The 13142-nt window shown below is 43.7% G+C and overlaps 1 protein-coding gene across 3 annotated transcripts in view; it reads left to right on the top strand.

The window, feature by feature from the left end:
• Positions 1-13142, top strand: part of PRPF40B (pre-mRNA processing factor 40 homolog B) — a 379532-nt gene that overhangs the window by 115271 nt on the left and 251119 nt on the right. For all 3 annotated transcript variants that reach the window (XR_003941483.1, XM_030196851.1, XM_030196849.1), the window contains exon 9: positions 9238-9315. Coding sequence is in view for 2 of the 3 variants with exons in the window: in XM_030196851.1 (XP_030052711.1) it covers positions 9238-9315 (78 nt within the window). In the remaining variant the exon portion in view is untranslated. The remainder of the gene's footprint in view (positions 1-9237; positions 9316-13142) is intronic.

The following is a 13142-nucleotide window of genomic DNA, read 5'->3' as shown; positions in this document are numbered from 1 at the left end:
ACCAGACCACAGAGCTTCGCCAATTGACTAGTAAACAGCTGGAGTGTAGGAAGTATCTGGCAAGGGGCATGTACAATTCTTTTGACATTGCGTCCAGACTCTCCGCCATGGGTTTGGGATGAGTAGACACTCATGGTTGCATGTCTCTGATGTGGAACTAGTGGCTCGGAAGAGGTTGGTGGATGTACCTTCCTGAGGAGACAGTCTTTTTGGGGATAAAATGGAGAAGATCGTTGACATCATAAAGAAGCATACTAATACCATCCAAATCCTATCTCGACACCCTCCAGCTGCAACTTCATCTTGGAAGTTTTCAAGTGGGCCTACTACTAGGCGGCGACCCTACTACTCTCAAAGGTGTAGGTTTCCACCTCCTTCTTTCTCTGCCCAGAACCCCCAGGCCCAGCGTTCTTTGCCTTGCCAGTCCTGATCTTGGAAGTCCAAGTCGACTCCCTAGTCAAAGCAAGGAACAAGCTTTTAATTGGCTCCAGGAGAGCATAACTGCACTCAGTGTAACCATCCTGGACAGCCTATCAATAGGTGAAGGCTACATTTTTTTCCAATACGGGTGGCCCCTTGTAACCTCTGAATGGTGGGTTACGTAAGTACATAAGTATTGCCATACTGGGACAGACCAAAGGTCCATCAAGCCCAGCATCCTGTTTCCAACAGTGGCCAACCAGGTCACAAATACCTGGCAAGATCCCCCAAAAAGTACAAAACATTTTATGCTGCTTATCCCAGAAATATTTTCCCCATCCAATTTAATAATGGTCTATGGACTTTTCCTTTAGGAAGCCATCCAAACCTTTTTTAAACTCTGCTAAGCTAACTGCCTTTACCACATTTTCTAGCAACGAATTCCAGAGTTAATTACACAATGAGTGAAGAAAATTTTCTCAGATTCGTTTTAAATTGCTTTGTAGCTTCATCGCATGCCTCCTTGTCCTAGTATTTTTGGAAAGAGTAAACAGACACTTCACGTCCACCCATTCCACTCCACTCATTATTTTATAGACCTCTATCTTATCTCCCTTCAGCTGTCTTTTCTCCAAGCTGAAGAGCCCCAGCCGCTTTAGCCTTTCCTCATATGGAAGTTGTCCCATCCCCTTTATCATTTTCGTCGCCCTTCTCTGCACCTTTTCTAATTCCACTATGTCTTTTTTGAGATGTGGCGACCAGAATTGAACACAATATTCCAGTTGTGGTTGCACCATGGAGCGATACAAAGCAATTATAACGTCCTCATTTTTGTTTTCCATTCCTTTCTAATACCTAACATTGTATTTGCTTTCTTAGCCGCTGCAGCAGACTGAGCAGAAGGTTTCAATGTATCATCAACGACGACACCTAGATTCCTTTCTTGGTCGGTGACTCCTAATGTGGAACCTTGCATGACGTAGCTATAATTCGGGTTCCTCTTTCCCACATGCATCACTTTGCACTTGCTCACATTAAATGTTATCTGCCATTTAGATGCCCAGTCTCCCAGTCTCATAAGGTCCTCTTATAATTTTTCACAATCCTCCAGCGATTTAACAAATTGAATAACTTTGTGTCATCAGCAAATTTAATTACCTCACTAGTTACTCCCATCTCTAGGTCATTTATAAATATGTTAAAAACCAGTGGCCCCAGCACAGACCCCTGGGGAACCCCACTAACTACCCTTCTCCATTGAGAATACTGACCATTTAACCCTACTCTCTGTTTTCTATCTTTTAACCAGTTTTTAATCCACAATAGGACACTGCCTCCTATCCCATGATTTTCCAATTTCCTCTGGAGTCTTTCATGAGGTACTTTGTCAAACGCCTTCTGAAAATCCAGATACACGGTATCAACCGGCTCGCCTTTATCCACATGTTTGTTAACCCCTTCAAAGAAATGTAATAGATTGGTGAGGCAAGATTTCCCTTCACTAAATCCATGTTGGCTTTGTCTCATTAATCCATGGTTTTGAATATGCTCTGTAATTTTGTTCTTTATAATAGTCTGTATCTATTTGTATTTCTCCCCCTCCCATTCCTCCTCTTTCATGCACTTCCCCTACTATCTTTACAGCGAAGACCGCTATACTTTGGTTTCCTCTCGGATGTCTGTGATACTCTTTCCTGTCTAAGATTATAGTTCCTTTCCTACTTTGAAATTTTGTCTTAGTAAATTGCTTAGATCTGCAAGTTAGTCCAGGCGTTATAGTAAGCCCTAATAAACTATAAACTACATTGCAGGTTCGGGCTTTTATCCCACAAGCAAGAGTAGAAACCTTAACAGCACTGGCCTCGCAGGTCCAAAGCAGCAAGCAGGTCACAGCTCGTCAAATGTTGAGATTGATGGACACATGGCCTCAACAGTTCATCTGAATCCCATGGCATGGCTCCATTTAAGAGCGATCCAGTGGTCCCTAGCTTCCCTGTGGTCTCAGGTGGCTGGAAATCTAGCAGATGCAATTCAGATTCTACCAGAGTTGATTATGCTCTCATCTGGTGGACAATTCAATCAATCCAACCTGGGATGCGGAGTTCATGTAGATGGGCTTCACACCCAAGGAACTTGGTCTGCTCAGGAAACTGATCTCCTTATCAGCCTCCTCGAGCTGAGGACCATTTGGAACGTTCTAAAGGCTTTCAGAGATTGGCTGTAGAACCAAATTATTCTCATTCAAACAAACAACTAGGTTGTGGTGTTCTATGTGAACAAGTAGGTGGGTATGGGATCCTACCCTTTTGTCAGGAAGCAGTGGGAATGTGGCAGTGGGCTCTCCTTCACAGAATCATCCTCCGAGCCACATGCCTACCAGGAAAGGACAATTGCTTGGCAGACAGACTGAGCAGGGGCAGTGGCGTTCCTAGGTGGCCTGACACCCGGGGCGGATCGCTGATGCGCCCCGCCCCCTGGGTGCAGCGCCCCCCCCCCCCCGGAACAGCGCGACGCCCCACCCACCGGCAAAAGAACCCCCCTGGGTGCATGCCGCTAGGGGGGGGGGGGGGTGCCGCGCGCCTGCCGGCTCTTCGTTTTCATGCTCCCTCTGCCCCGGAACAGGAAGTAACCTGTTCCGGGGCAAAGAGAGCATGAAAACGAAGAGCCGACAGGTGCGCGGCACTCCCCCCCAGCGGCGTGCACCCGGGGCGGACCGCCCCCCCCCCCCCCCTTGGTACGCCACTGAGCAGGGGTTTGCAACCTCACAAGTGGTCTCTCAATGTGGGCATAGCCCACAAAATCTTCCAAGAGTTGGGCACCCCCTCGGCGGATCTTTTTGCCGTTCATCTCAACAACAAAGTCACCCAGTTCTGTTCCAGGCTCAGATACATTTAAAAGTAAGGTAGAGTAGATTGTTAAGGATTTTGTTTACTTGAAATTTCTAATTTAACAGGAGTGTCTTTTAGATAAAGAAGATAAATAGTCTGAATGTGGCTTAGTAACATCTGAGATGGTATGAAAAACTATGAATCAAGTGAAAAACAGTTATTGTAAATTAGATGTTTGTCAACCTAGTTTATTGAAAGGCCTAAAAGATGAAGTAGTGCCAGTGATAATGTGCATCGTAAATAAATGTTTTGACTTAGGATGTGTGCCAAGGATATTAAAGCAGGCCATGGTTAGACCAATTCTGAAAGATATAAAAAAGGGGATAAAGATTCAGTAGACAATTACTACTATAACTACTACTTTAAATCACTTTTATAGCGCTACCAGTCATACGCAGCGCTTTACACTTGAACATGAAGAAGAAAGACAGTCCCTGCTCAAAAGAGCTTACAATCTAAATCAGGACAAACAGTCTCCTCATTACCATTTTAAGCTAAAGTAATGGAGAAAATAGTGTATACTAACTTGATGGAATTCTTACAGTCTAATGAGATATTAGATGTAAATCAATTTGGTTTTCATATTGATCATAAAGATATTAATACAGGAGTACCACAGGGATCATGCTTATCTGCAATATTGTTTAACATCTTTCTAGTGCCATTGTGTCACATTCTGAATTGTTTAAATTAGATTTTAGACTTTATGCTGATATACAATTTTTGTAACCTATTGATGATTCTAGTCAAATGGTTTTTGATAGATTAAGGATGATTTTTTTCAATAGTGAGTGCAAACTGCTTGAAGTTAAACATTAATAAGACAAAGATTTTATTATTTATCATCGTATATTTCTTATGATGTACCAGCCTCGTTTAAGTACGAGGGTTCTGAAACAGCTAATAATAATACTTTGCGAGATCTAGGTGTGATGATTGATTCTAGTTTGGACATGAAAAAACAGACACTAAAGATCGTGAAAGATGTGTTCTGTAAGCTGCGTTTAATCAGACATTTGAAAAAATTACTAACTCCAGGAAATTTCAGAACTGTAGCTAAAAGCTTTATAATACCATGCTTTGATTACTGCAACAGTTTGTTACTTGGGAATTCAAAATCCCAACTGAGGGCATTACAGATTGCACAAAATAGCGAGAGCTTTTGGAAATGTGAATAGATATGAACATATCTGACCAGTACTAAAATCTCTACACTGGTCACTGATTGAGTATCTTGTAAAGTTTAAGCTTTTACTTTAGTTTTTAAGATCTTAACTGGATCAGTTTCAAAAATATTAGCAACAAAATTACACATGTATCAACCACCTAGAATTCTAAGATCGATGCAACAATTACATTTAGACATTCCTTCATTTTGGGTTATAAGATTGAATGAATATAAGGCATCTATATTTTATGTAACGGGTCCGACACTATAGAATAGTCTACCATCGAGACTTAAGAAAATATAGGAAATTAAGCAGCTTAAGAAAGAACTGAAGACCTTTCTTTTTTTTTGAAAGCATATGAAGTGAGCTGATAAAATAGAAGCTAATAAATCGGATTCTGCAATTGAAGCCAGAAGTTTATGTTGTAAATGTTTGTTCATATGTTTTATGATATGGCAAAATGTATTTGATTTTTTTATGTATGTAAATTTGCACACCGCTGAGAACCATGGGATTGTGTGGTATATAGCAAATATAAATAAACAAATGGATCACATAGCAAACTAACGTCAGATGCCTTTCATGTAATTGGGGGAAGGGTCTTCTATATGTGTATCCTCCAATACCTCTCATAGAGAAGATTTTGCTGAAACTGAAGCAAGACCAGGGAACTATTAGGGTGTCTCTCACATCTTGCTAGTTTCCAGGAAAGACTCCACTAAGAAATTTAAGTGGAGGAGGTTTGCTGTCTGGTGTGAGGGCAAGACCTTAGATCCCCTCATTTGCCCTACACAAAAACTGCTTGAATAATTCCTGCACCTCTCGAGTCTGGTTTGAAAACCAACTCTGTAAGGGTTCAACTAAGTGCAGTTAGTGCTTATCATCGTGTGAGAGGTAATCTCTGTATAGCCTCTAGTTGTTCGCTTCCAGAGAAGTTTGCTATTGACAAAGCCTCCTGTCAAACCTACAACTACAGTGGTGGAAATAAGTATTTGATCCCTTGCTGATTTTGTAAGTTTGCCCACTGACAAAGACATGAGCAGCCCATAATTGAAGGGTAGGTTATTGGTAACAGTGAGAGATAGCACATCACAAATTAAATCCGGAAAATCACATTGTGGAAAGTATATTAATTTATTTGCATGCTGCAGAGGGAAATAAGTATTTAATCCCTCTGGCAAACAAGACCTAATACTTGGTGGCAAAACCCTTGTTGGCAAGCACAGCGGTCAGACGTCTTCTGTAGTTGATGATGAGGTTTGCACACATGTCAGGAGGAATTTTGGTCCACTCCTCTTTGCAGATCATCTCTAAATCATTAAGAGTTCTGGGCTGTCGCTTGGCAACTCGCAGCTTCAGCTCCCTCCATAAGTTTTCAATGGGATTAAGGTCTGGTGACTGGCTAGGCCACTCCATGACCCTAATGTGCTTCTTCCTGAGCCACTCCTTTGTTGCCTTGGCTGTATGTTTTGGGTCATTGTCGTGCTGGAAGACCCAGCCACGACCCATTTTTAAGGCCCTGGCGGAGGGAAGGAGGTTGTCACTCAGAATTGTACTGTACATGGCCCCATCCATTCTCCCATTGATGCGGTGAAGTAGTCCTGTGCCCTTAGCAGAGAAACACCCCCAAAACATAACATTTCCACCTCCATGCTTGACAGTGGGGACGGTGTTCTTTGGGTCATAGGCAGCATTTCTCTTCCTCCAAACACGGCGAGTTGAGTTCATGCCAAAGAGCTCAATTTTTGTCTCATCTGACCACAGCACCTTCTCCCAATCACTCTCGGCATCATCCAGGTGTTCACTGGCAAACTTCAGACGGGCCGTCACATGTGCCTTCCGGAGCAGGGGGACCTTGCGGGCACTGCAGGATTGCAATCCGTTATGTCGTAATGTGTTACCAATGGTTTTCGTGGTGACAGTGGTCCCAGCTGCCTTGAGATCATTGACAAGTTCCCCCCTTGTAGTTGTAGGCTGATTTCTAACCTTCCTCATGATCAAGGATACCCCACGAGGTGAGATTTTGCGTGGAGCCCCAGATCTTTGTCGATTGACAGTCATTTTGTACTTCTTCCATTTTCTTACTATGGCACCAACAGTTGTCTCCTTCTCGCCCAGCGTCTTACTGATGGTTTTGTAGCCCATTCCAGCCTTGTGCAGGTGTATGATCTTGTCCCTGACATCCTTAGACAGCTCCTTGCTCTTGGCCATTTTGTAGAGGTTAGAGTCTGACTGATTCACTGAGTCTGTGGACAGGTGTCTTTCATACAGGTGACCATTGCCGACAGCTGTCTGTCATGCAGGTAACGAGTTGATTTGGAGCATCTACCTGGTCTGTAGGGGCCAGATCTCTTACTGGTTGGTGGGGGATCAAATACTTATTTCCCTCTGCAGAATGCAAATAAATTCATATACTTTCCACAATGTGATTTTCCGGATTTAATTTGTGATGTGCTATCTCTCACTGTTACCAATAACCTACCCTTCAATTATGGGCTGCTCATGTCTTTGTCAGTGGGCAAACTTACAAAATCAGCAAGGGATCAAATACTTATTTCCACCACTGTATGCCATGGGGTCTCAACGTTGTTCTTACCCAGCTGATGAAAGCTCCATTCGAGCCACTTGATTCCTATCATCTGAAGTATTTGACCAGCCCTAGTAGCTGATCCACCTTACACTAAGTTTCACCACAGTAGAGTAGTTCTCGGAAGACATGCACCCTAAGTTCCTTCCTAAGGTAGTGTCGGAGTTCCTTCTTAATCAGTAAGCTGTTCTGCTAACATTTTTTCCCAAAACCATATGCCCATCCTGGCAAGAGTGTACTGCATACCTTAGATTGCAAATGAGCCTTAGCCTCTATCTGGAGCTGCATGCACCCTGCCGCATCCTGTCCCCGTCCGGCTCACCTTGTGGGTCATAGGCGGGGCAGACCACAGCAGATCTCACCAGAGAGCCCCAAACAGCACGTCAGCACCAGGAAGAGAGTAGCTGGTTCTATGTTATGTGTACTCGCGCTCAGCACGCAGGCGTGCAGACATCAGGCATGTCAGGGTAACGTTGGATGTTTGCGCCTTGAAAACCAGCATCCTGCAGGCTATTGGCGCCTTCGTGTTGTCTGCCTTTCTTGAAAGACTTTGCCAGGCCAAATCCAGCCTTGTAGCTGCAGCTCTAGCCTAGTGTCTGCAGCTCCAGTCTTACAGCTTCAGCTCCATATCTAGCTCTGGCCTAGTATCTCCAGCTCCAGCCTTGCAGCTCCAGCTCCAGCTCTAGCTCTGGCCTAGCGTCTCCAGCTCCAGCCTTGCAGCTCCAGCTCCAGCTCTGGCCTAGCGTCTCCAGCTCCAGCTCTGGCCTAGTGTCTCCAACTTCAGCCTTGCAGCTCCAGCTCTGGCCTAGCAGCTCCAGTCGAGTTGCTCTACCTCCAGTCCAGCAACTCTAACTCCAGCCCCAGCCCAACTGCTCTGCTCCAGTCAAACCAGTTCTAGCTCCAGCCTTGCCAGCCTCCGGCGACCCAGTGACTTTTCTGCCACTGTACAGGATCCCGGCCCTCTGCACGGTCCTGACAACGGCCTAAGTGCTCACCATCAGATCAGTGACAGGAGCATGCTAAAGCCCATAGACAGTTCAACCAACTTTTTGTTTCTTTTGATCCTAACAGGATAGCCATCAGCCAACACACACTTTCTAATTGGCTAACAGATTGCATCTCCTTTACTTATGCTCAGGCTGGGCTGACTCTAGAGGGTCATGTCAAGGCTCATAATGTCAGAGCCATGGCTATGTCAGTAGTTCACTTGAGGTCAGCCTCCATAGAGGAGATTTTCAAAGCCGTGACTTGGTCTTCTGTCCACACATACATATTTCATTATTACTTTGAGCAGGATACCTGACGTGACAGCTGAAGCATTTGTTTGGTGTCTAGAATTCAACTCCACCCCCCCCCCCCAGGCCAAGTTTTCTTTAATTCCAGGCGGTACCTTCACAACTAGCATGCAAATGGTTTCAGGATAATTGACTTTCAGGCCTCGACATTTTGAGTCCCTATTGTCGTAGCATTGTTTTCAGTGAGCCTGGTAGCTAGGGATTTCCAGCTGTGAGAATACAACTGGCCTGTTTGTCCTTGGAGAAAGCAAAGTTACTCACGTGTAGCAACTGTTCTCTGAGGACAGCAGGCCAAGCATTCTCACATACTCTCCCTCCTCCCCATAGAGTTATATTCTTTAGATATCTTGTATGACTGAGGGACCCGCGCTCGTGCTTCAGGTGGGAAGGCACCAGCGCATGTGCGGCGGGACACTGCTAGAAAGTTCTGTAATAATCTTGCTAGTCAGTGTTCGTACCGGGCTCCATCAGATGATGTCACCCACATGTGAGAATACTTGGCCTCCAGTCCTCTGAGAACACCTGGTACAGGTGAGTAACTTTGCATTACTAGTGCTGCTGATACAGTGCTGAGACAGGTTGACAGGGTAGTGTGAAGAGCTTTCTTGTAGGTAGACAATGCACTTCCTATGGTTACTCCGCTCCATTAGGAATAACTTTGACATGATCAAGCATGTTCTATTCTTTACTTTTAGTGAGGCTAGTAGGCTTACCTTTACTATCAGAGAGAGAAAAACTACCCTTTATATTCACACATTCTGTTTGCTCTTGGTTTTTGCCTCCCACTTTCCTTCTTCCTTTTCTTCCATGTTGCCCCCTTTCAAGCTGATCTTTTTTCTCTTTATGCACTTTTTCTTTTTTTTTTTTTCTTGCATTAGATTTCTAACTCGGTTGTGATCACCATGCAGCAGAATGTTACAGAGAGCAGTTCCCCAGCAAAAGACCCTCCGAAGAAGGTAACCTAAATTGGGTGGAGGAGAGAAGGACCAGAGAGTGTCACATTACTGGGGAGAGGGGTATAAGCCTGCTATTCCCTCACAAAGAAGAGGTGTTGACTAGTATCTCTTTGGGATGGAGTGGCGGGATAATAACAGTAATGTTTTGATACTTTTGCTCAAAAATGTAAGAAGTGGACAAAAGTTTGTTTGCATGATTTCTGTGGAATTTATTTTCTTGCACAAATTGCAATAAATTAAATCCTTTTCTAAAATATACACTACATCAAAATAGTACAAGCAAATTACCTTTTTTATAGCATCCTATCGGACCAGTCCAGACCAATGGGTTTTGTCTGTCGACCAGCGAATGGAGACAGAGAATGGAAATAGTTCTCAAGTAATTTGTCCCTTAAGGATTTTGTGCTGCATAGAAAATCAGTATTTCTCTGTCTCCCAAGCAGATGGATGATGGGCTAACAGCACTGCTCCTGACCTGGTTTCTAGCTAGTTTCAGTTAATGTTTAACTACCCTTATGGGGTTTTGTGCTCTTGAGCCAGTTTTATGCCAACTCTCAATTTGATAGGTGGTGGGGGGGGGGGGGGGGGGTTACTGTTTGGCTTTGTCCCCTGAGCTTGTTCTCCAGACCCAGTTTAATATCTGGGTTTCAGTTGAGTTGGGATGCCTTCTTTGGCATAAGCACCTATAAAAAAAAAACAGCTGTTCTATGGAGCTGAGATATATCTCAGAGGTCTCTGAGATCCCTACCCTCCCACCCCCACCCCTACCATCCCCCCTCTTCCCCAGATCATCAATGTCTCCTTTGGAAGTCAGCCTGTATTTGGTGAGCCTGTTCTGATTTATTTTAGCTATTTCAGTGCACTAGTGTTATCTGTGTTTCTGTTCCATTTTAAACACACAGGTAGATGGTCACATGATGCTGTGAGGGCAGATAGATGTATGTCTGACCTTTTCTAAGGCCCCTGCCTGATTTTTGGGAGAATTTTGAAGAAATTGGGCTCCTAATTATCAGTCGAAGAATTCAGTAACCAGGGGATTGCATGGACAAATTTATTGATCGAACAGCAGGAGTGATGTCCAGAAAACCAGCCAGAATGGAGCAACAATGTGGCAAACCTGCAGATGACAAAAATGCGGTTCCTTTATAGAGGGTCATTACCAGTTTACTGCAGTAGTGCTGGTGGATCTCAAAGTGTGGTGGAGCAAGCATTTGCACCACGGTTGGAGGGGCTTTCAGGCCAAATGAAGCAACTGAAAACATTGCTCACCGAAACGAACAAACGCACCACAGAACTGGAAGCACATGTTTTGGGCCTGGAGAACTATGCACAGGTGTCAACGGTGGAGTTGAAGCAGCTGCATGATCTAGTTGAGTGCCCATGTGAATAAATTAGAGGACTTGAAGAATCGTTCCATGTGCGGTAATGTGCGCTTCCTTGGGATTCCAGAAACTGTGCCTGATATTCATCTCCTGTCTCAATTGGAATCCTGGTTGGAAAAATTGCTGCCTTTGCGTGATGGCCTTGGCTCCGCGTGATTAGAGCATGCTCATCATGTTGGATGAAAGATGGCTTCGGACTTGAGACCTAGGATAGTAATCACTAAATTCCACAATTATATCCACAAGGAAGCAACTATGAAAGCCTATAAGTCATGTAAAGATTCTCTATATTATGATGGATCCCAGGTACATCTTTTTCAGGATTTCCTTGCAGCCTTACTTGAGAAGCGCAAACTGTTTTATCCTTTGTGTGCCACTCTTTTGAAGCATAGGTGCACTTCATTTGTATACCCTGCGATATTGAAAATATTTCATGAAGGGAAGTGACAAGTGCATGATTCCTACACTGCGGCACGAGATTTTCTCAACATATTACTGGCCCCTTTGACATCTATCCCCAGGCTGTTTGGTGAGACTGGGTATTATTTTATTCTGGTTCCGTGGAGACTATCTTTTGTGATCACCATTGTGGCTTGTTAACTTTTTTGGAGTTCTTCTTTGCAGGTCAGATGTGCCACTTTCTGTACTGTTGGGCCGGATTTTGTGCCTAACCCTGGTGGTGGTGCCTTGGAAGGCATCAGCAGCGTAACTGGTTACATCTCTGTCGTTTGTAGGTTGGAGTATTGGCAGGTGGTTTCTACATAAATAGTTGGATGGGGGAATTTATTGTTGGCGATTTGTCTTTTTGGCTGGAGTTTGTTTTATTTTTCCTGCTACATTCTGCAATTTGTTTTTTTTTTGTGGTCACCACACCATTTATAATTAGGTCCCTGTTCTCCTGGGTTGAGGACTGGGCGCCCCAGGAGATAGCTGGGTGCATTGTTTGGAATCTGCTGATTCTGTTATTATGTTTGCTTGACATGGGTTCTAAGCAGGAAATTCACATTCTTTCTTGAAATGTGTCGGGCATAACATCCCCAATTAGACGCAATAAAATCTTGACACAATTAAAGTGCTATCAGGCAGATATTATTTGTTTGCAAGAAACCAAGCTGTCTGCTGTAGAACACCAAACATTAGGGTGGGGATGGGTGGTTTGGGAATATTATTCTGCTTCCCCTACTAGAAAGGTGGGAGTTGCTGTTCTTATTAGAGAAACTTTGTTGTGTACAGTACACCCAATATTCACAGATTAATATGACAGATGTATCATGATAAAAATAGTTTTGCCAGATTAACCTTTTTGTCTTTTAAATGTGTATGTGCCTAATCAGTATGAACATGCTTTTTAAAAATAATTGTCAGATTGGGCATGCAAGTCTTTCAGTTCCAGTGGTATTGTCAGGTGACTTTAACCAAGCCATGGCCTCTGGTGTAAACAGCTCTGGAGTGACGGGAACAGTTTGTGTGGGTGTAGATCCATATTTATGTTCCTCCCTAGGTCTAGGGGATGCGTGGAGAGTACTGCATCTGATGGAGCATAATTATACCCATGCCTCTAGAGCTCACGGGACAATGTCTCGCATTAGCTATGTTTTACTTCCCCAAGCTATGTTTTCTCAGGTGACTCAAGCAGAGATAGGACCTACTATGGTGACAGATCATGGCATGATTTGGGTGGGTTTGGGTAGGAACTGGTGTTTTCCTGCATATTTGTCAGAGGATAGCCACTTCCAACAATATCTCCATGATAATTGGGACGCATATTCTAGATTTAACGTGCAGCATGTAGGTATCCTGGGGCTTTATTGGGAAACAGCTAAAGTAGTGTTAAGGGGGAATATCATCTCCTATGTAGTGGCCTGGAATTGTAGAATAGCCCAAGGTATTGTTCACTTGGAACAGAAGCTTTTGTGTGCGAAACACATTTATATGCAATCACTGTCTCTTGCAAACAGGGAGGCCCTTGTGGCCATGCAGGTGGCATTGAACTCCTTAATTCATGAGAGGACCAAGAAGATGTATTTTTAAGTATTACAGATATGGTAATCAGGGAACTGTTAGCACATCTTACTAAGTGTTGGATGGACTCCAGGTATGTTTCCAACTTGGTAGATGACAATGGTGTTTCACTCATGACTCCTTGACTATTGCTAACTTATTTTTTTGATACTATAAAACATTTTATGCTCATGAGCACGCTTTGGCTCCTCTGATTGGTGCATAATGTATCATCAGTCAGGGGCCACATTGTCCGCATGTTTTGGAAGTATCCTCATATTCAGTGCTTTTGCACTCAACTGGCTACACAGGTTTCTACTATTGTGCACAGTGGATTCTATTATTTACTCTATATGACATTGTCCCCCTAAAACCAAAGAGATATCTAAGTTTTGTGACGTGATCTGTTTTTGGGGCTCAAATACATTTTACAGTATTGGATGC

Source organism: Microcaecilia unicolor, chromosome 3 (genome assembly GCF_901765095.1).
Source record: "Microcaecilia unicolor chromosome 3, aMicUni1.1, whole genome shotgun sequence".
Classification (NCBI taxonomy): Eukaryota; Metazoa; Chordata; class Amphibia; order Gymnophiona; family Siphonopidae; genus Microcaecilia; species Microcaecilia unicolor.
Note: the sequence above shows the minus strand (reverse complement) of the source record. Positions and strands in the feature narration are given on the sequence as shown.